We start from the raw sequence: 22,781 nt of genomic DNA, 5'->3' as shown, positions 1-22,781 counted from the left end.
ACTAGACTATTATCTTCTCCCCACCCCTCATTATAATGGTTTTAAAATAATCTCTCCGATCCATAGAACCATTATAATATAGATTTATCCATCCATCGATCCATCAGGTGGTATTAAAAGTAAATTGTACGCCGGCCAGGCCATTACAAGTTACTGCCGATCGAATTAAGCTCAGTGGTTCTACTACTTTTATGTACTAATATTTTTAATTAGTCTTCAAAGCTTCTTTCCTTAATCCTTGCTGATTGAGAAACTTCAGAAATAAAAATTAAAAAAAAAACAATAATTAAGTGGCTTGATAATTAACAAGTCATGTACGTTGGAGTTGCAGGTATGCATGCAACTTGCCCAATTTGTTCTAAATCATGCATGCATGCCTACGTATGGGCTGCTCCCAATAATGATTGCCCATCTTTCAGGTTTTGAAGTCAAATCCATTCTTAAGGCCAGGGCTCCCCAACTCCCAACTCGGTAGGTCAAGTTTCAGTCCAAAATGGAATCCCTCTATGCCTCACCATTTTGGGACCTTCCCCTTATTTATATTCCTCCATTCCAGCAGAGTCATCATTGCTTTGCATTTTTACAACCCGATTCGCCCATTTTCAGTTACCTTAATTTTTTTTCTCAACATTGGAAGTGAGACCAATATTCCTTAACAAGCTTCCCAAAAAGTGATCCCTCTCTTTTCATCAACCTCATTGGCTCATCATATTCCACTAATTTTCCTGCAAAACAGGTTTATCACTTAACATTATAGCTTACATGTGTACATGGTATTAATTTATGTATTGTCTTGTTTGATACAAAAATTGTATAACTTACCATCACTGATGGAGAGAACCATTGTGCAGTCCATCACAGTAGGAATTCTGTGAGCCACTGTGATCACAGTGCAACCTGCAAATTCAGTCCTTATGGTTTTCTGGATAATAGAGTCTGTTGAATTGTCTATCGATGCAGTGGCTTCATCAAGGACCAATATTCGACTCTTCTTTAATAGAGCACGCCCCAAACAAATTAATTGTCTCTGTCCCATGCTCAAATTTGATCCATCTTCTAATACTGCAATATGAGGTTGTTATTAATTTTTTATTTCTAAAAGACAAGTAAAAGGATGCCCAAATAGCTAATACCTTACCTAAAGAATCCAGGCCATCTTCTTTCTCCTTTACAAGCTCTCTAAGCTGGCATTTTTCAACTACCTTACAAGAGTACATAGAGAGAATAATACATGTTAATGTTAGCAAGAGAAAGACACCTACTGCAACTGCTCTTGCTACTACATCTGATGATGGCAAGTCGATATTTTCTGAAGCTAATAATTAAGCCTAGCTAGTAAGCAGTTGATTTTCTAAAGTATAAAATGTAATCATAAACAATCACTTCATTGAATCACTAATTATGGAAGTAGCTCTAAAGCAGAAACCACTTAGAACATGCTATACCTCCCATATTTCCTGGTCAGTATGTTGTGATAAGGGATCCAAATTGTATTTTAGAGTCCCGTTAAACAGAGTAGGATCTTGAGGTATGATCCCAATGCATGACCTCAGATCATGGAGCCCAATCTTGGAGATATCAAGACCATCAACAATAATTTTTCCGTCAGTAGGCTCTACAAGACGAAACAAGGCACTGATTAGAGTCGTCTTCCCACTACCAGTTCGGCCAACAATGCCAATATTGTGTCCTCCTTCAAATGTGCAACTGATCCCACAAAGAACAAGTGGAGTCTCAGGCCGATATCTGATCTGCTTAACATCATTCAGTATAGATTAATTAGTCTTTGCAAAATAATGATATGCTGAACTCAACACACACACACACACAAACTAGAATGTACAAATTACCTTCAAATCACAGATCTCCACTTTACCTACAACAGGCCAACTTGGTGGGGGGCGATTCTCTTTTATGATTCCAAGAGCTTCTCTGGGTATATATATGTACTGAAATAGTCTTTCTACTGAAACCATATAATTTTCTAGTGTACACTGGTTTTGAATACAGTAAACAGCTGGTGTGTTCAATGAAAGGCCATAAGACAACGCCATTCCAATAAACCCTGCCATCAAAAGATCCATAATCAAGGTCATTAGACAATCTCATATTCTAGAATCCCTAGTTGACAGTTACTTTATATAGAAAAGGCATACCAAATTGTGTTACATATCTAAAAATGATGCTCAAGCCTCGAGGTACAAGGCATAAGCTTACCAGAACAGCTTTTCAATATAGAGAAAATCTTCGAATTGGGGTACAGGACCCACATATGGGTCTGAAGCCCCAACAACTCACCAAGCTTTTCACGTTTAGACTATAAAGAATGACAAGTATATGGGTCCAAGACAATTTTTTGGCTGTTCAAAAAAAATACAGAAAATACACATGAACAGCATAATGTTCAAACAGATTCTTTTGGGTTTAATGAGATTGTAAAACAAGATGAATGCCAGACGAATGGAGGAGAGATGTTTTACTGGCATAGGCAATGAAAGCCTTTGAGTGCACAACTAGATTGGAGGAGTTACAAGACCAAAGGTGGGGACCAGAAATTAATTGGGAAAAACTGGTGAGAAAATATATGAATGGCTTATTGTTACCAGAAACATGGCTTTTTAACAGAGTTGAATGGAAAAACAGGATCCATAGCCAACCCCATTTAGTTGGGAAAAGGCTTACTTAAGTTGGATAGAGATGGATCTACTAAAACTAGGAAACACATGTTCATCAATATTTATCTATATGAAGGAACTTGAATGTTGAAAACATAGATCTGTATTCCATGTCTCCATACCATGACCAAATTACAAAATTATATCTTTAGTCACTTGTGATGGTTAAAAGAAAAATAAAAACAGCCTTGACAATTAAAGAACATCATAGATACTCACTCACCAGGGCTAAAAGTTCCTTCTGGAAGTAAAATCATGGTAAGGGTTGAGAAGAAAAGAACAATTGCACTGAGCATTTCCAAACGTTGGACCAACCATTCATCTGCGGTGAAGTTGTGAAAAAATGAACTAGCATTGATGTCTATGATATTTAGATTCTTAGAAAAAAATCTTTCTTCATCCTCAAAAGCCCGGATCTTCATGGCTCCTACTATGGATTCTGCTAGATTGTTTGCTACCAATGACTTAGTTGTGCCATTAATGCGCATCAACACTTTTGCAGAAGCAATGTAGTACCTCTGTTAAAAACTAAAATTCAGCTGAGCTACTTGCTTTGGAAAGATATACATAATAACTAAAGCTGTCAGAAAAACACTCCAAATCTTGGAAAGATGAGAGGATTTCTATTACCTGCAAGTGTAGTATCAAATATAACATTGGTAAGGCAATAAATAGGACTTGCCATGTGAGAGTAGCCAATACTCCTAAACTGGCACAGAAATTCATAGCAGTCCCAAAGGCAAAAATTGAAGTAAATGGGATGTCAAGGTCTACAATACTCAAATCAGAAGAGACCTATTCAAGAAACCAGAAAAAAAAAAAATAAGTAACAGAAAGCTGTCCAAAAGCATGGCAGATAGTGAAAACTTTTAAGCTTGAGATGCTCACTCGACTCAGTATCCGGCCCAGTGGTGTGGAGTCGTAAAAAGACATTGGTGCATGAAAAAGAGAGTTCAACAGCTGAGAGAATATGGACCTTGATGATTGGAGACACAAAACTACTATGAAAAGAGATCTAAAAAGCACAAAGAATATAGAGACAAAACCAATAATCAAGTACACCATAATTAATTTCAATCTGCTAATGAGAGGATTCTGAACATTAGAAGCTATCCAAGCATTTTGAGAGATCAACCCAACTAGAAATGCCAAGTGACAGAGGCATGCAATCGTGAAATATAAGAGGCCCTTGCCCTGATTCATATACTGCATATAGGGTCTAAAACCTGTATCTCCTACTTCTCGCTCTTCTTGCTTGATCAACTGGTCTCTGGTTCTTGCTTCAAATGGTCTCACAGTGTAAAGCTTCTTTCTCTCTTTTGTAGTAATTTTTTGACTACGGGGAGAAGCAACATCCGCAAGCCTTTCTGGACCAACTGTATGTTTGTGTGCATTAATGAGGTTCTGAAATTCTTGACTAGAGACCAATAATTGATGATAAGGACCAGCACATAATATTTCCCCATCTGCAATTAACTGTCAACCCCAAAAAAATAAAAAGAGAGGAGAGAGAGAGAATAGAAAATGTTATATTGATAGCAAATATTAGAAATCTGCTTCAAAAATACTTTTCTTTTTCACTTTTTGGGAGTCTATTCAAAGTTTCAAACCTCTTTTCTTTTAGAATGCCTCTTCATTAAGAGTAAATGACACATATAGAAACTCCACATAATCTTGCATATTTGCAAAATCAATTTTTCAGTTAAGCAAAGCTAATGGGGCTGGAATGTAATAATTCTGGGACAAGGTAAGCCCAAGCCTACTTATAGATAAGATTTCAATCCTATTGCCAGGATTTGCATGGCCTGCTTGGTCTAGGTCCTGATTCAAATCTTATCCTTCGGCTGCTTAAACTTGCATCCTCTACTACCAGTTAATCAATCTGTTTAGTCCACAAAGTGATACCAGTTGCATTTCCAACTAACCAGAACAGAACTGAATGCAGGAAGGAAATCGACTTGATGTGTCACAAGTAGGACCACCTTCCCTGATAGAGCTTCCATTACGTACTTCTGTCAGAAGTCAATCAGATGTCAATATAAAATGGTGGCACACAGGTATAAAATTGCATACCAGAAGTAATTTTCTTTACATTAAAAAGGCTTGTGGCAGTATGTGCATCAATGGCACTGAATGGATCATCAAGTAGATAAATATCTGCATCCTGATACAGTGCTCGGGCCAGTTGAATCCTCTGCTTTTGACTACCACTTAAATTAACTCCTCTTTCTCCAATTTCAGTGAAATCACCAAAGGGTAGCATCTCAAGGTCCTGTACTAATGAACAGCAGTCTAGCACTTCTTGATATCTCTGTTTATCCATGGCAGTCCCAAACAGAATATTTTCTTGGATCGTTCCTGTCTGGATCCATGCCATCTGAGAAACATAGGCGATCTTCCCATAAACTTCAATCTGTATACAAACCAAAAGTCAAGATTATTCTAGTTTTATTTGGAAAGCAATCTGGAGGAGCACAGAACTATTTAGAGCATATGAAAATTAGAAGTGTAGGAATTGGTGGCAATGATTTACATTTCCTCCAATACTTGGAACCTCTCCAAGAATGGCTGCAAAAAGAGTTGATTTTCCTGAACCAACCTCTCCACAAATAGCCACTTTTTCACCAGGTTTAACCTCTAGATTTATGTTTCTCAGTGTGGCCTTTGATGGATTATTTTCCCATGAAAGAGTAGCTGACTTGATAGTTATAGATGGCTTGAGCCCCTCTATGTTGTGATTCTTCCTGGAGTTTCCACATTGCAGCTCGGGTGCCTCAAGAAACCGCACAATTCGGGTTAATGAAACCTTTGCTTGAATTACCACGCTGATGACCTCAGGGATTGTTCTGATAGGATCCTGAACAAGCCTTAAAGTTGATAAGAAGGTGAAGACATTACTAGCATAAAAAGGAACACCAAGGAAGTAGCATGCCCCAAATGTAGCTGTTGAGACAAATACAGGGGATGACCAAAAGAGAAATGTGCTGTATGCTTTCTGTAGCTGCACCGCTGACAACCATCTGTATTCCTCGGTCCTCAATCTTTCCGTAACATTCTTGAAATGGGTCTCCCATGCATATAGCTTCAACACCTTCATGTTCCCAAGAGCCTCTGAAGTAGCCTTGAGCCTCTCATCTTGTGCTAGCATGAGCTTAACCCGGAACCTGTTCTGTAGTTTGGCTAAGGGTACACTACAGAGAACGGTGAGAGTTATCACAACCAAGGCCGCAATTGTTGGTAGTCCAACATAATGGAAGAGAATTGCTAATGAAAGGCAGAGCTGCAGGCCTGTTGTCCATGTTTGATGAAACCAGTAAGGAAATTCACCAAGTCCATAGGCATCTACAGTGACATAATTCATTATATTACTCGTTGAATGCATCTTCTTAGCAGCATTTGAGAGTCTCAGTTGCTTCCTATAAATAGCTGCTGAGAGCATGGATCTAACTTGAAGTCCTATAATTCCACTTCGGAAGTACCATTGCCTTTGTGATAGTGATTCTAAGCATTTTGCAAGGAATAGCAATATGATCAATATATAACCCTCATATATGAAAGCACCTTTCCCTTCAGCTACCTCAATGAAAGCATTGAGAAGCAGAGGACCAGCAGTTAGCATGACAATATTAAGCAGTGCAAAGAATCCAGAAATTAAAATATCTTTCCACTGACAAAGAATAATTGTCCACAAAATTGATGGTGTGGTAGATGACCTGGTTCGTTTTTGGCCATTCAATTTTTCCATGAAAGTCAAGTAACAGGATTCCGCCCTATCTTTCTTGCGCAAGTGGGGTATATCTTCCTCCCTAAGGTTCTTTTCCTTTCCTTTCTCCAGTAAGGGGTTCAACCACCAAAATGATATTCTACTGAGAAATCCAGCTTTGGCATAAGGAGTCACATTACTGCCCGAATCGGTTTTACCACTTCTATTCCCTTCACAAATAAAAGTTGTATGGAGAGAAAAGCCATTAGTAGTTTCTCTGGTTTCTTCACATTTGTGTACCTTATAAATGCAATATAGCAATAGAATCGATCCTGGCAAAGATAAAATATCTAGCACAACAGCAATTGATACTTCTTTCCATACTGTTACCATCACCAGAGATGGGAAACGAAGGATTCCTACAAACAAGCAGGCCAGAAAGCCCAAAAGCCTCAAAAAGGATATTGGATGTTGCCTTCCTCTATGAATAACTATTGAACCGAGAAGTAACCATGTGAGGCCCTGAATTAACAGTACCATCCATTGATGAAGAGGCAAAATGGTATCAAATTTTTGATAGTTCTCTCGCAGGATCCAGACCCTGTAACTGAAGTAAACCACACCCAAACCACCATTGAAAATGCCAGAAAATATATGGGAAAGTGAAAAGCCTTGGAGGCGGGCAGGAATTCTTAGTGTTCCCAGTGATGGTTTCACGATGAATAACAACACGAACAGGAGCAAGCTATCAAAGGAAATGACTGCAAAGTTTTTGACACATGAAGAAGGGCAGGTGAAGAACATAAAACCAGAACTGAAATGATTTTGACCAACATATGAATGTTCACATTTCCCACAAAAAGCTTCCCACACATCATCCATCGTGATTTGATCTTGAAACCTGCGTTGATATATATATATGACACTGAATTACTAATAGATATGACGGTTTTAAGAAAGAAATAGAACACAACAATGGAAAGCCCCTGATTAGGACAACATATGAAGTTGCAGAATAATTATAAATTGCTAATCTATTCTATAGAGTCTGATTGCTTAAAGAGGCATTAGGATGGGGGGATGGGTTATGCACTTCTGTGGAGCTTATAGAGTTGAGAAAAGAAGTATCTTATTACAGAAGAAAATGATGGGAATCAATGATGTATAAGTCATCACATACCTCTTTCTCAAGATTGATAGACCCTCTTGTTTTCCTTGAGAAGTAGTGATTGTTAGGAGTTGCTTAGCTCAAGTTCCTCTGGACGCAAAACATCAGTACATATTCAAGATATGTTAGAGATCATTGAAGCCCAATGTTCAACAAGTAAAATGTTCCCCCACCACCTTTGTTTCTTCCTTCTGGCTCTCACCATCTTCGGAATCGAAACAGCTAGCTAGTGGGGGGCCGGAAGGTCTATTCTCACTACAAAAGATGTGGGGAGTGGGGACACCCTTCGTATCCAAAAGGGAAAAACAAAAATTATAAGATGAAATAATGGAAGTGAATTTGCAGTAGTCTTGAAATTCCGAGAAGAAAATATGAAAATAAAAAATCTCACATACTAAAGCGGCAACCCACAAGTCCCAAGACTCACAATAGAACAAAAGCATGAGTTTTGAACAGTCGAAAGCCAAAACCAATTCCAAAACTCCCCACAGTGCACTCCATTTCTCTCTCCGCCACTGCAATGTATTCAGAATGATCATCAGGGGTCACTGGAGAACCAACATTATAAATGCTTTTCTATCGAACTCAGTTGGACTTTATTCAATCTCTCCCCCTTTCTTTTTGATACACCGCAGTTGAGCTGCTTGCCAAGATCAATACTCTACAGTCCACACAACAACACACATATACACACGCACACGTAAAAAAATTTTTTTTTTTTTTGGGTAAACATACTCACAAACCAAAGAAATAGATTGAGAGAGGTTTATTTCGCTTATTCAGTAGTTGGCTGATATTAATTTCTTATTACTTGTGCAGAACCTTTTTTTCTTTTTTTCTTTTTTTTAAGAAAATAACTTTTTTCTTTACATCCTCATCCTCATGGTGGTCGAGGTCGAGGAGGAGTAGTAGATGGTGGATCCCAATAGAGTGATTTATTTGACCCTATGATTAACTATTGACAAATGGCTGACATATTCTCATTGGGTTGAATCAGAGGATCAGATCTAGTAATCGAGGAGATTCTCTCGAGTGGGATTCCACTCCTCTCCTTAGTGGTGTTAGCCCAGGTCAGACCGATAGTCATATGGCCAATGTAGGGGTGTCAACGGTCCGGGTTGGTGCGGTTTCGGTCCGGTTCCACCGGTTTCGGTGTGACTTTGGAACTGACCGAAACCGACCCATTAAGGATTTATCGGTTTCGGTCTGGTGTCGGCTTCGGTGCGGTTTGGGTTCGGGTTGGTGCCGGTTTGGATTTATTAGGTTCATTTCGGTTTGGATCGGTTTTTTAAACCGGTATGGAGCCATTAGGAAACAACCAAATGTTGAACTGCTGAACTTCGATTTCTTAAATCGATTTGTAACCGGGTTGGTTTTGGTTTTTGGTCTAGTTTGGATTCGACTTTCCATACAAATGTATACAAAACTATGCAAATTTTGATTTTTTTTAAAGAATTTTGGAGTGTTTCGGTTTCTTACTGGTTTGGTTTTGGTTTCGGTCCGGGTTTTGAGCCTATTTCGGTTTGGTTTCGGGTTCATCCGATTTTCGATGCTGTTCGGTTTGGTTTTGGGGTTGCAATACTCGAAACCGAACCGAACCAATAAGGCTTCGGTTCGGTTCGGTCCGTGTTATTATTGGTTCAGTCCGATCGGTTTTACCAATTCGGTTTAGGAATTGACACCCCTAGGCCAATGTAGCATATAGAGACAATGATCCTGTGCTTAGAGAAAGATGTGGAGAACGACGCCCCGAGAAAGGGATACCTATAATCATTGGATCATCACCTGGACACTTTGGTAATCACCCAAGTAATTATGGGAAGACCTAGGCGATCACCACGAGAGGAGCCTAATCCCCATAAGTGATCTACCTGGATTGATCGGTTTTATTCTTATTTTTTCATTAAAAAAAATTAATAATAATCAACATCACCCCTTAGAGAATACCACTATTAGAGAGACACTCCTTGCTTAATATCAAAATACGCTCATACCCCTTATCGATCGGTCCTGTTAAGTGAGAATTTGAATTGACATTTTTACCCTTTTGTTTAAAACACATAAAATCAATCTGCAATTAAGGCTTGTAGAAATCAGGAAGAGGGAGGCCTTTTACTTCCATTCCCTTATACATCAATGGGCTGTTGATGTTATTATCACTAGTGAATGCTGGAGGAATGCTCTGCGAAATTTGACTGCAAGAGCGGCCTGGGAGGGTATGTTCATCAGATTCTTGGAATTGGAATTAGAATTGGAATTGGGTTTCGCTTGAAGGAGTTTCCGAGTGATGCATTACGGCAGCCGAACGTGCTCCAAGAGCGTGATGTATGTAACCTTCTACATCATACGTGCCAACCGGTTGCTAGTTGATCGACACCGAGTTTGTCTGTTTATCATAGCTATTAAAACCCAAAAATCTCAGCTAGTATAAAGGTGCGATTAAAGGAATAGAACTGTTATGTGAAAGAGGGCAGGGGTATGAGATGTAATGGTATGGTTGAATAACCAGAACTGAAAACGGAACGATCTGAACGTAAACAGAAGTTTAACCACAAAATTTGAGGACAAATCGACCCATATTCTTTTGTATATGATACCTAGAAGATGGATAAAATTTTACCTAAGAAAAGAATATCTCTAAAGAGCAAAGAGATGGAAGAAAACTGACCTGATTAAGGAAGAATGGAACAGAGATACTAGAAGCAGAGAATAAGAATATAAAGGGTAGGATTCCACCTGTGATTTCGCTAGGAATCCATCTTGGTTGCCTAGGAACATTATCGAGGTGGTGGGTTGATAAAGATAAAACCCTTCTTGGACGAAGATGAAGATGGACACTGAGATCGGGGCACTGGCTCAATTTCTCTCTGGGCGTATTCTGTTTCAATACGAGGAAGAACAGGGTTTACTCTCGTCGCTGCTGGTCAGTCCTCAGTTATGCTCGTTTTAGAACAAGGGTTTGTTTAGGGGAAGAAGAAGAAGAGTGAAAAGGGCATACATGATAGTTTATTTATTATGAGGGTATTTTGGTATTTTAAAAAAAAAATTCGTATTTAAGGTATATTTCTTAATCAGGGACTGAGGGTAGAGGTTATGAGCGTAATTTAACATTATGCAGAGAGGTCTTTCTTTAATAATGGCATTCTATAAGGGATGGTGCTGTAAATTATCCTAATAATAATGACTTTTTACAATTTTAGCCCTATCCGATATAGCAGTACTTAGGAGTTGGGACAAATGGATAAGCCCGCACTCTCTCATATGCAATTTCAGGGGTATTTTAGTTATTGTGAGTTGGGACTAAACGGTCTCAACAAACATTCCAATTCTTGATTGATCTTGACATCGTTCAATGAGATCCGCTGACCATAAGCCGATGAAGTCGATCAGTCTGTAAAAGGATTTCGAAGGCAGCCTCAACTACTGTTTCAGTCTTTCAGAGGGAATCGAAAGAACAGATAGGTTCTTGAAGTTCTCTCTCTGATTTCTCAGCCACAGAGTGCATATATGTATGTTGGGTACCACTACTACTACCCAATAAACGTACAAGAAAATATTCTTTGATTGATGCATGATTTACCTCTTCTTTCAAATTATATTATAAATAATATGTTTGGATTCGAGGGAAGAAAACATCAAATTAATTATCATATTCATATGATTCAATATTCGTCCGGCTGATTCTTAATTAGGCCGGCGAGATCGCTACCAGAGACATCCAAGACAAATCTGTACCTCACATCATTTCTTTCCATCCTCTCAAAAGCCTTGTTCACGTATTCCATTTTCACCATCTCTATCACAGATTTCAGTCCCTTTTCTACCCAAAATTCCAATATTTCCTTCATCTCTTTCATGCTTCCAATAAAACTCCCTGTAATTGTTTTCTTCCCTACACAACACCACATCCACAAAACCATATCAGCAAACAATAATAGGAAATTTTAGGAAAAGGAAACCACTATAATATGTCAGGAAGAGATGTATAAAATACATTAGACAAATAGAAATATAAACTATACCAAACAGAGTTTTAGAGAGCATACCAAGAATGATTTGGTCAGCATCAAATTGCAGAGGCTTGGGAGCAACACCAACCAACAAGTGCTTCCCATCTACTTTTAGAAGTGAAAGGTAAGGTTCCAGAAGGTGCACGGTCGGTACAGTGTCAAGCATGTAATCAAGAGTGCCTGTAGCTCCAGCCATTTCAGCCTCATTAGAGCTTACAAGAAAAGCATCTGCGAGGAGATGTTCTTAGGCTTCCTCTTTCTTCTTATCAGAGGAACTGATCACAGTGACATGATGTCCCATGGCCTTGGCTATCTGAACTCCAATGTGACCAACTCCTTCCAGGCCCAGAATACCTGCTTTGAGAACCTTAGTAGAAGACCCTTTGAACTGTTTCAAGGGGCTGTAAGCTGTCACCCCAGCGCAAAGTAGTGGGGCAGCCTGCTCCGGTGGCACCTTCTCAGGTATCCTCACCACAAATCTGCATTTAACACCATTAATTGATCTTGTAGGTGAGAAAGTAAAACAAGGGTTGCATCTTGTTAATGTGGGCCGGGTCTAACACAATATTAGCACAAGATTTTCTTGATCAATAGGGATTGTGCCAAGACTATACCTAATTTCCAGAATGTAGAATTACCATAGAAGAATATCCATAACCATCTTTCCTATATGTTTGGGAAATTTTAATAAGCTTATCTAATCACGGTTCACTCATATGAGTCATGTGAACGATTGAACCATATGCTCAGTCTATTGGATAGATAAAGCACCCTTGGTAAGGGATGAGTTTGGAGTCGGTTCTAACCTCGGCATTTTTGCCCAAAGTGGCTGCTGTCAAGACTCAAACCCGGATATATGCCTAGAAAACTTCATCAATTAATTGGTCATATTGTTGAGATAGGCTATGAAATTTGACATGTAAATCGTTTGAGAGTTCTATCTATCTATCAAGTAGTTGGATTGACCAAATCAACCTTCAACATTGTGTGTGTGTGTGTGTGTGAGAGAGAGAGAGAGAGAGAGAGAGTTGTTCAGTAAGAAGGCTTACTTTTGATGAACCACCATGGCCGAAGAAAATCCCCCCAGAGTAGGTTTTCCATCTTTGTAGATGCCATTGTAAGTGAATATGCTCTTCTTACAGTACTGCTCCATGCTGGACTTGTAGGAAGAGCAATCCCCACAAGAACCAACAATGCACCCAAGGATTAAAGTATCGGTATCGGTTGTCGTATCGATCTGTCAAAATTAAGATACGTATCGGAGGATATCGTATCGTATCGGAGATACGCTAAGATACACACATAAATGGATAGGAAACACATTTTTGTACACTTTTGCATAAAAAAACAGTTAAAAAAAGCTATATATAACATGTAGAATACATAAATACTTAAGTAGAAGGTATCGTATTGATAGACAAATATATTGAGTTGAAAATGTTCAAAATGATGAGGTTTGAGTTTTTTACAGTTATTTCTTTCCTCATTGCCATTGCCACTATGATGAGTGCCGTGAAGAGTGTCGTGGTGGTTCAAATCCTTGGCTAGGACCTTCTTCTTCAATAGGAGCAACTACGATGATATTCTGCACTTGTCGAATACAGGCACAATATTTACCCCAGTCGAAATATTTATGGTAGTGGGTCTCCCATTCATTGTAGAAAAATTAAATTTTTTTTATAGAAGTTGTAGATTAAATGTTTTTAAAGAACATATAAAAAATCAACAAAGTGTGGACCAATATATTTGAGTAGATCTAAGAAATAAAAAAAAAATTGAAACCCTCACTTTTTTGGGGAAAAAATGTGGGTTTCATTTGAAATCATGTATTTAGTAATTATAAGTTATGACATTATTTTTAAGAGTTGAATGAACTAAATTTTCTAAAAAAAAAATTTGGGGGATTTTTCTTTTTTTCTTTTTAAATTAATTTCGGAATAAAAAAATTAAAAATATATTTTTTTTTGAGAAAAATCAAAAATTTCCATGGAAGTTGTAGAACACTTGTTTTTACATAACATATAAAAAATCTAAACATTTTTAACCATTGAGCATGAGTATGAGTAGATCTAAGAAATTTGAAAAAAATTGAAACCCTCATTTTCTCTTGAAAAAAGTTTGTAAATCCTTATAAATCCAATGATTTCATGTAATAATGATGCACAAAATGTGATTCTAAGTATGATGAACCTTAGATTTATAAAAAAAACTTGAAAATCTAAGGTTAAAGTTGAAAAAAGTGAGTAAAGATTCAAGAACTTACTATTCAAATGTTTCAACTTTCAAGTTCAAGCCTTCAAAGTTCTTCTTGAACTATGTTTCTCTCCTTCTTTAAACCATTCACTTCCACAATGTTTCTTTCAATCTACCATTTGAGTCTCCAAAAAGGTGTGTGAATCAAAGGGGAAGAAAGAAGCAAAATATAGAAAATTGTTGGTGAGAGTGTGAAGTGTTTGTTTCAAACAACAAAAAATTTACAGTTAAGTAGCCGTATCGTACCGATACAGTACGATACGGCTTGATACTACACGATACCTTCGATACGTACCGATACTCTCAAGAATTTTCAGATTTTCAAGAGTTCGTATCGTAGAGTATCGTACGTATCGGTACCGATACGGTACGGCACGATACGATACCTACGATACGCCGATACACAAAAAGAGGCCCAAAATTCTCCGTAGCGTATCGGTATGTATCGTGCAGATGCCTACCGATATGGATACGTATCGATCGATACGACACGATACGCACCGATACTTAAAACCATGAATGCACCCAACTCCCACTCTATCCCCAACATTGAATTTCTTCACACCCGAACCCAGCTCTATGATTTCCCCAACCACTTCATGCCTTCCATCAGTCAAGAGTCAAACGGGAGGGAAAAAAAAGGAGCTGTGAGGATTGTTAATATAATAGAAACAACAGCGTGGACAAAACCGCAATATTATGTAGCATGAGATTTTTGGTTTTCCTTCCTATGGTAATTCAAGTGTCTATGAGCTTGACTGAGAAGCATATACCCTGGTACCAATGGGTACTTTGTTGCATGAATTTCATTCCTCATCTGATGGAGATCAGTGTGGTCAATGCCACAGTAAATCATCCTGAAAAGTACATCTTCAGCATTTGTATCCTGGTTATTGGAAAAGTAGAAGTTAGTATACACAGAGAGAGAGAGAGAGAGAGAGACGTAATAACCTGAGTGTGAATGAGTAAGGAGATAGGATTCCACTGGGATCTCTAGCTGCCCAACCTATAACTCTTATCTCTTCCATTTCCCTGGCTTCAATTTGATAGCAGAGAAATTAAAGAAACTCACCTTTTCCTTCTTGGTAAGGGAAATATACTTTATTTTCTCTGGAGGGATGCCAATGGGGTCTTAAAAGGTCTTCTTCCTCCAAGCCCACTTTGGCTTGCTTCAATGAATGACAATAAAATACTGCAGTAGGTTGACGATGGAGATGGGTAATGGAGAGGTGCAGAGAATCATATCCACCTTTCTTATTTGACCAGAAGGGTTTATTTGATCATTTCATATGTCAGCAACGTATTATTGCTCATTGTTAACATTAGGCTACGCCATGGCTTCCAGTTTTTGAGTCAGAAATAGTGATAAGAAGAGTAAATATCCACTATGAAACCAATGCATTTACTTACAAAATAGGAAAGATTAATGTCAGGTGAGTTTTAGATTGACCAGCTGAGTATGTTGGTCTTGTTATGGAGTTAGAATTTGTTTTTTACTGATGATTCTTTTGTATTTTGCTTATAATTTGCAAATCCTTGAACACAGAGCAAGAGGAACTGGCAAAATTAGAACTTGTGGAGACGCTAGAGTAAACAAGGGGCGCATTGGACAGATCATCAGAAATTTGTTCTTTACTTGAACAATTGAACTACACCGGGATCCATTGGGCTCAGCCCTTTAACCCTTATTTATTATGGGATTTTTTTTTGGTTACAATTATAACCTATTCAAACTCCAGTAAAATCTGTAAATGTGTTGGAAAACAAATTAAAAACTAGTAATTTGATGGTAACTTTATTTAACTATCAGTAGTCATCTTAGGCTTGGATATTCTGTTTTGGGGTGGTACTAGGTTAAAAGATAGAACAAAAGGTTAGGTCGGCCCTGTCGGGGGTTTGGGTTTTCGGTAGCCGAACCCAGCCAAAACCCAATCCAGCAAAAATAATTATACATGTATTTATTAATCCTTGATCATGACATGAATTGTACAAATATAATATAGTAAGCTAGCATATGTGATCAAGGCAATCGAGGCACGTTTACCCACTCCTTGTGCAAATTTAAATCAGCAATATGATTTGCTAGATCGAATAACAAAAAAGTGAAAAGGAAGAAAATTTAGATAAAGACATTTAAATTCAGCTATGACTGGACTGATCACAAGGGATATTATCTGAAGTTCCCTTGAGGAGGGTGTTGATGATCAGAGTCGTGACCTAATCCCATAATACTATCTTTCTTCTCAAGAAAAAAATAAAATAAAAATAATAGTCCCTTGATTGAGAAAATGCATCAGCTACATAGTTCCATGCAGGAACATGAATTGTAGTAATAGAAACTGGTGGATCGCTCAACAACTGTTTGAGAAATACCCGGATACATAGGCTAGCAGGCTGAAGTGTGAGCATCACTCTTGCAACAAAAGAGAGTAGAAGAGTCCTACAATTAGCATACTCAAATCCAACTAGCAAAGGGAGATTCTGGAAATTCTCCAGCAGAAACTTGAATACTTGATCACAGTGATCACTTCTTGTGCACCTCCTTCAATAACAATGCTTGAAAACAAAGACTGCGGATAAAGACAATTAACTTTGTGTTCTCAGCAGAACATGATTCAAAAGTCACCCTTAGCAGCAATAAAGATACTATTTTGCTTTCTAATAACCACCACAGGCACCAAACAATTAGCCCCAGTAGCTTCATGCACATTACACTGCATCCAAGATCTAGGATGAGGAATCCTTAGAACCATTAGCATGCTGATCTGAATACAAGTTGCTTTTGACAGCAAATGAATGAACTTGAGCATCCTTTATAAGTGAATCTGCGGTACTGTACTATCCTGTCCTTGGAAATCATAAGCTCATAGCACTCCTCACCTTCCAAATGTACCAAACTTGCCAAACATAGAGCATGATATGTGAAACCCAAACAAAACAGCTACAATCCAACCCACTTGCTATTCTTCTTTTCTTGCATTCAAATGCACAGCTGCTGCCAAGTTACCATTTACAGGACGTGATAGACTGTTTGAGTGTTCCTCATCAAGAGAACAGATATTTTCCAGCATCAATTCAGCCAATAATGCTGCGACTGGAATAGCATTGTTTAAAAAGCACACTTCTAACATGATTATTCAAGGTGTTCTGTGTACAGTTTGAATTCTTTCATGGGCAAGATCATAAAGGAAAATGAAGGTTTTCAATGAAGATTCCCACCTGTGATGTCAATCTATCAGCTGTCTTTGTCCAGAAGGATCCTGACTAGGACAGAGTCCAGGTTGACTCAACTTTGAGCTTATTATCACTATTATGAAGCTGGATTTTGCAATATATGAACAGCAGCAACAGGATCAAATAGATTTCAAATAATATCTGCTCAGAAAACCTTTGCTTCTTCATCCATCAAAATCTAAAACAAAGACTCCTTTCCCTGTTGAAAATCACATTGAGGTCTAAAGCTTTTGTAAAGTCAGAATCCAAGTATCAGCAAGAGCACTCAACATAAGTTCGATCACCAATTTTTAACAGACCCTCTCTCTAAAAATTGTATAGATGCACCTCAAAATCATACTAGTGCCTTTTTATTCAAAGCATTCCAGAAAGAGAAATATGGAAGTAATTATCATTCAGAACAGCTTCCACAGTACTGTTAGATGTCTAAGCAACATCCAATCAGAATGTTGAGTTGCATCCAATGTCGAAGACTAATTCTCGTATTGTTAGGCTGTGCAAGAATATGAATGAAACAACCTTCTAATCAAGGATCAATCATCATGAAGTTGCATCTCTCATGTTACAAATTGAGTTAGATGACTTAGTTGGATCTATACTTTCTTTTTGTCATAAAAAAAATGCATACATTCTCTGAGTATATACATTTCGTATGAACATCTATATTGCTTCCAAGTTATGTCTTAATTGTGTTGCAAGAGAGGGTCCCTTTCAGCTGAAGACTCCAAGCTCTTAAACTCAATACCTTTATACAACTTCTCTTCTTGGGATTTTCCCCATATCACCGCATAAAACCCAATAGTGATGGTAATTGAGCCAACCAAACTGCACAAAAGGTAAGTTTTAATTATTATAGCCCTTACAATTAGAAAGGAAAAGAGAGAGAGAGATTCAAACCCTTCAAAAGGTAAATTTTAATTATTATAGCCCTTACAATTAAAAAGGAAAAGAGAGAGAGAGAGAGATTCAAACCCTTCAAACTGAAACAAAACATTAATATCAAAACTTCAACTCAAGGTGAAACGAAAGCGCAAATTCAAGCCATTGTGTCTCATAAAAGGACTAGCAGCAAGAATAAAGTGAATTCCAGAATTTCATAATTTTGATTCTTTTGTTCAAAACCACTTTTACATTCAAATTGAAGTGAACCGTTGAAACGAAAGATCTCAAATTTTCTTTTCATCTTGAAAGCCCCAATTGAAAATGAATACAAAACCCTTATACTTCGGAGGAAAATAAATTAAATGTTCCCTTTTTTTTCTTTTTTCTTTCCTACTTTCTTGCCTCTATCATTCACGTAATCAACTAAAATAGGGTATGGTTTGGAACTGGTTCAGGACTCTGAGAAGATAAAAATGTATGGGAAAATGTCTCAGATTGTGATTAGGGAGAAAAGAATTAGCTCAGGACAGGTCAGAATGAAATGGTTTAGCTCAAACGAAAGGTCTTTGCAGATTCATGCACCGTATAAGAAGATCATTATCCCTCGCACAGAATAGAAGTGCTTCTTTCCAAAGGGGGCTCAGATCAGCCAAAGGTGTGGTTGAATATTTAACCTAAGGCTGGGAGGACTGACAGTACCTATAGCTGGGACCTCTTCCACAGTAGCAAATCTCTTTGTTCTTTTAGCTGTTTTTGTGGCCTGGATCAAAGTTTCTTTGCTCCTCGTACACAATCTTTATTTATTTGACAGTTCTTAGCAATATAAATTAATAAATGACAGGTCAGAATGAAAAGAAGAGTTGTTTTCTCAGTTTGGCACTTTAGGAAGGCTGCAAATCAGAGGTCTTCTAGGATATTCAGCTAAAGCTGGAAGCAACAACATGAGTACGGAACATAAGCAGGAATGTGAAGAAGTTGCATTCAGTGAAGAAGGGTTGTTATATTACCCCCAACAAAAAGTGTTATGTTACTATAAGAGAACAGAGAGAAAATAAAGACCACGAGTTCACGGACAATTTCTGTGAATTCCTTCACAATTATGGATTAACGAATTACTTTCCTACCCAAGAAAGGAAAAAAAGAAAAGACAAGGTCATGATTTCCTATCGAACTGACAAATTTCACTGAGGCTGTGTTTGTTTTGCTGTAAAATATATTGTGGGATTTTCTGAAAACCAATACAAAATTGTACAAGGACAGGAAGAGGGAAAATATTTTTACTAAAAATGCAATACAAAATTGTTGGAAAACAAAATCCATTACAAAATTTAGGATGTTTGCCCAAAATAGCGAAGGTATCTTGATCATTGGTACTCTTGGCACCCATGGATGACTCCACCCCAATCATATAGATTCATTCCCTCACTCAATCATGTTCACATGTGCTTATTGGTCATGTCCAAAAAAAAATGCAAATGACAGGAAAATATAAACTAAATTTTATAAATATATTTTTCAGGAAATATTTTAAGGTGAAATAAAAGCAGCCTAAGGAAAGGAAGTAGAGAAATAGATACCTTCCCAGATAGAAGGTGTCCCCAAGGAAAAGGACTCCCATAACAACTGCAATAACAATCCCCAAAGGCCTGAACATCGCAACATAAAGAGGGCCCTTCTGGTGCAAGGCCCATGTTATAGTACCAACACAAAATCCAAACCCAAGAATTGCCTGCAGTGAAGCACACGTGGTGTAGATCAAGTTCAAGTCCGCATAGGATGCACATTAGGAAAAGTAATACATGTGGCGTGATCATTATTTTGCTTCAATTCAAGATTCATGATGGGGTTTGTTATATGCTTACTGAGTATACAATAGTAATCAATGCCAAATCAGGCTTTAGTTTCCATGCACTTAGGTCTCGTTCTGCAATCAGAGATCCTATTGCAGAATGAATGGTACCACAGAAGGAATAGAGAAAGATCAGGGTGAGCTCTTCCGGATACTCCTTAACAATTGCTGCCTGCAAATATAATGAATTCGTGTCACTTTGTTTAATTTGTTAACGTTTTTGGATGTAACCTTGGAGTAGGACTGTACCTGGAAGGTATACCATATTGCAGACAACAGACAATCAGCAGCAAAGAAAATACCTCCAATAACCCAATTTGACTGTGAAGAGAGATGAAGTCGATTTGATGAGTTTAAAGATGGATCCATCAAGATTGGTGGGCCCTTATAGAGAGTCACAATGAATGCCCCTGAGATTGATACAATGGTTCCAATTGATTTAGCTTGACTGCTTGAGCTTTTCCAATCTAACTTCTCCATCCTACAGACCAACAACTGGATTCAACACAGAGAGAGACACCCAACCACAGATACATCCAGGTAGTGATACAAACACAGACACACAAGATAAAGATAGAGAAAAGAACCTCAAACTCATAAAGAAGAAAAGCTGGATACTAGAAATATACAAGTATCAAAGCTAAACTAGAGAGTAGGTCATCAAAGACAATATGAAGAAGCACGAAGAGTGAAGATCATGTCAATTTTTAGAAGTGCCCATTTCGTAATGAGCTGAGATCATCACTTCCAGATACAGTCTATTGAGATGATCACAACCACCCACTATGTAAAGAAAGAAACTTCTGCACAATATAAAATCTAGAGACAACCCAACATCATCAAATGAACTGTGGCACCTCACATAGATAGTAAACCGCAGGGAATAACTTTCAATATCTAAAGGATTTTTATTTTATCTAATCATATACATAAAGGAAGACAGCTACTGCAGAATGATATTTTTTTTCTTCTTAAAAGTACTCCTCCATCATCAATGGATTCAATTACTTTGATATCCCTAATTTCTTAAGAAAACCCCAATTCCCATGCATTCCTTTATTATAGACAGATACAAAGAGCCACAATTCCTATCAAAGCAGAGTGGAAGAACCTGAAAAGGACGGCAATTATGAAGGTAAAAGCAGGTGTAAGGTTGCTCATGGCCGCAGAAAGAGTAGGAGAGCTGTAGTGAATCCCAGTATATGCAAAGACTTGCACCAAATAACTGCAAGAGATAAAATACAAACAGATTCACTCCAGTGTTTTTGAATTTCTTTCAATAATATGTTCAAACAAAGCAAATCCATTTGGCATAATTCAAGAAAATAAAAAATTCAGTGTGTAGGCATATGTCTTCAGGTTACCCAATTAGGCCAAGAAGGAACATTTTACAGAGAAGGGGAAAGGTGATTGGACGGAGAGTTTCCCTGCAAAGAACAAGATGAGGAAAGGAGAAGTTAAAGCCATTTGTTATAAGAAAACAATAAAATTTTGAACAAAATTGGGCTTCAACTATAAAGAGTGGCAAGAGGAGAGAAAAAATGGACCTGTGGAAGAAGAAGGCAAAGGGGAGGAGAACGAAGGTGGCAAGAGCATAGGAGTACATGATGAAGATGAAACTGCTCATCCCTCTAGACATAGCTGCTTTGCTAAGTGTGGTCAAACCAATCGAGGCACACTCCGCCGTCACCATGGCTGCAAACACCGCTGCATCGTACAAATGTGAGCTCCTCCTCATCTTTCTCTCTCTCTCTCTCTCTCACGCCAGAAAATTAGCCAAAAACCTGTAACAACTAAAGAATAAAGTCTCCGGAAATGCAATTCGTCAAGTCAATGTGCGTGCAGAACTGCACATGCAGGACTTAGATTATCAATTAGCAAGAACCCAACACCAGCAAGTAACTCGGTACTCACTACATCACATCACGGGTTGGGATGAGATGTAATATATCATATAATAATCTCATTAGGACACGTGGCATTTAACCGCATAGTAAGAGGCTCTTTACAACTCAAGGTATTTATATAAAGGGGAATAAGGTATTTCACCCCTTACAAAGTATTAGAGTTTCATTAGAGAAAAAGAGGTAACTCTCATTCTTTCTCTCCATTGCTCCAATAAACTATTTTGGTTAATTGAAACCGACTTAGGCAAGGGAGCCTGATGTTAATGGGTTGAATATGACACAAGCATGTGTCCTATTTTCTTAGGCTGACCTGCCTTATCCAAAATAGGTTACCAAAGTTTTTTTTTTTTTTTTTTTTTTTTTTTTTTTTGTAAGAGTTTACCAAAGTAAGCTTGCCATGGATTAAATATTTGAAAGAAAATAAAAACTAACAAAAAAATTCACATTTTAACCTCACACTGTACTTAAAATGTGAGGTGTTGAAAAATTTTCCTAATTTTTATTACATGTGGGATGGCCATCCACCCAAGATTCGCTGGAAACAGTAATGTGACCATTTGTTTTTTTCCTTTCAGAATCTTGCCTTTGAGTAGTTACAAATCTTACTTGGGGCGGCTGAACTGATGTCATGGCATGCTCATTTGGAATCTAGATTATTTATGTTTCTTGAGTTTGAAAAAATAAGGAGTCTTTATTTTTTGGACGCCAAGGTCCCAGATTGATCGATATGGAATTATTTCCAGTAAAACCTTTCAATGTAATTGGAAAATGGATCTAACCATGACATTAGTATGTTAAACTCGTTATTTTAAAGAATTTTATTTTCTCCATAAAAAAAAAAACAAACTTACCTAGACAAGCTTCGGTACAGTTTACATAGACCATCCCAGATGTGTCTTGTCCTTAATGACACAAATGATATAGTGGAATGTTTTTTTTTTTTTTCTTTGGTAAAGTGGAATATTTTTTATGAGACTTTGATGGTAGTGCAACTCCATTTCTTTGTATTTCGACTGAATAATGTCTAGATGCATTGGGACTAGTATTCAGATTCCTACTTCTGCTCGAAATATCATTGTATATTTAGGATGTATGCATGC

The 22,781-nt window shown here is 37.7% G+C and overlaps 2 protein-coding genes and 1 pseudogene across 11 annotated transcripts; all 3 read right to left on the bottom strand.

Moving 5' to 3' along the window:
• Positions 1-91: 91 nt before the first annotated feature.
• Positions 92-10,502, bottom strand: LOC122074049 (ABC transporter C family member 10-like). Of its 10 annotated transcripts, XM_042638845.1 has the most exons (14): positions 7,942-8,752; positions 7,723-7,830; positions 7,559-7,636; positions 5,209-7,279; positions 4,768-5,088; positions 4,601-4,687; positions 3,564-4,151; positions 3,306-3,470; positions 2,899-3,193; positions 1,851-2,065; positions 1,446-1,751; positions 1,139-1,202; positions 823-1,062; positions 92-725 (listed from the first exon to the last, which is right to left on the bottom strand). In XM_042638845.1, exons 4-14 carry the CDS (start codon positions 7,258-7,260, stop codon positions 625-627), a joined length of 4,434 nt encoding a protein of 1,477 aa, XP_042494779.1. In that variant the 5' UTR covers positions 7,261-7,279; positions 7,559-7,636; positions 7,723-7,830; positions 7,942-8,752; the 3' UTR covers positions 92-624. The 10 variants fall into 10 exon arrangements, with proteins under 10 accessions (XP_042494779.1, XP_042494780.1, XP_042494775.1 ...); XM_042638846.1 differs by lacking the exons at positions 7,723-7,830; positions 7,942-8,752 and adding an exon at positions 10,215-10,502; XM_042638841.1 differs by having other exon boundaries at positions 7,723-8,752.
• A 656-nt stretch (positions 10,503-11,158) lies between these two features.
• On the bottom strand, positions 11,159-14,837 carry LOC122072885 (annotated as a pseudogene).
• Positions 14,838-16,062: 1,225 nt separating this feature from the next.
• Positions 16,063-21,678, bottom strand: LOC122073325 (WAT1-related protein At5g40230-like). The gene is made up of 7 exons (XM_042637892.1): positions 21,322-21,678; positions 21,139-21,201; positions 20,886-20,999; positions 20,024-20,255; positions 19,788-19,946; positions 19,503-19,654; positions 16,063-17,868 (listed from the first exon to the last, which is right to left on the bottom strand). The coding sequence occupies exons 1-7, from the start codon at positions 21,510-21,512 to the stop codon at positions 17,727-17,729; spliced, it is 1,053 nt and encodes a 350-aa protein (XP_042493826.1). The 5' UTR covers positions 21,513-21,678; the 3' UTR covers positions 16,063-17,726.
• Between the last annotated feature and the right edge of the window lie 1,103 nt (positions 21,679-22,781).

The sequence above is a fragment of the Macadamia integrifolia genome, chromosome 3 (genome assembly GCF_013358625.1).
Source record: "Macadamia integrifolia cultivar HAES 741 chromosome 3, SCU_Mint_v3, whole genome shotgun sequence".
NCBI lineage: Eukaryota > Viridiplantae > Streptophyta > Magnoliopsida > Proteales > Proteaceae > Macadamia > Macadamia integrifolia.
This window is presented reverse-complemented; position numbering and strand designations above follow the sequence as displayed.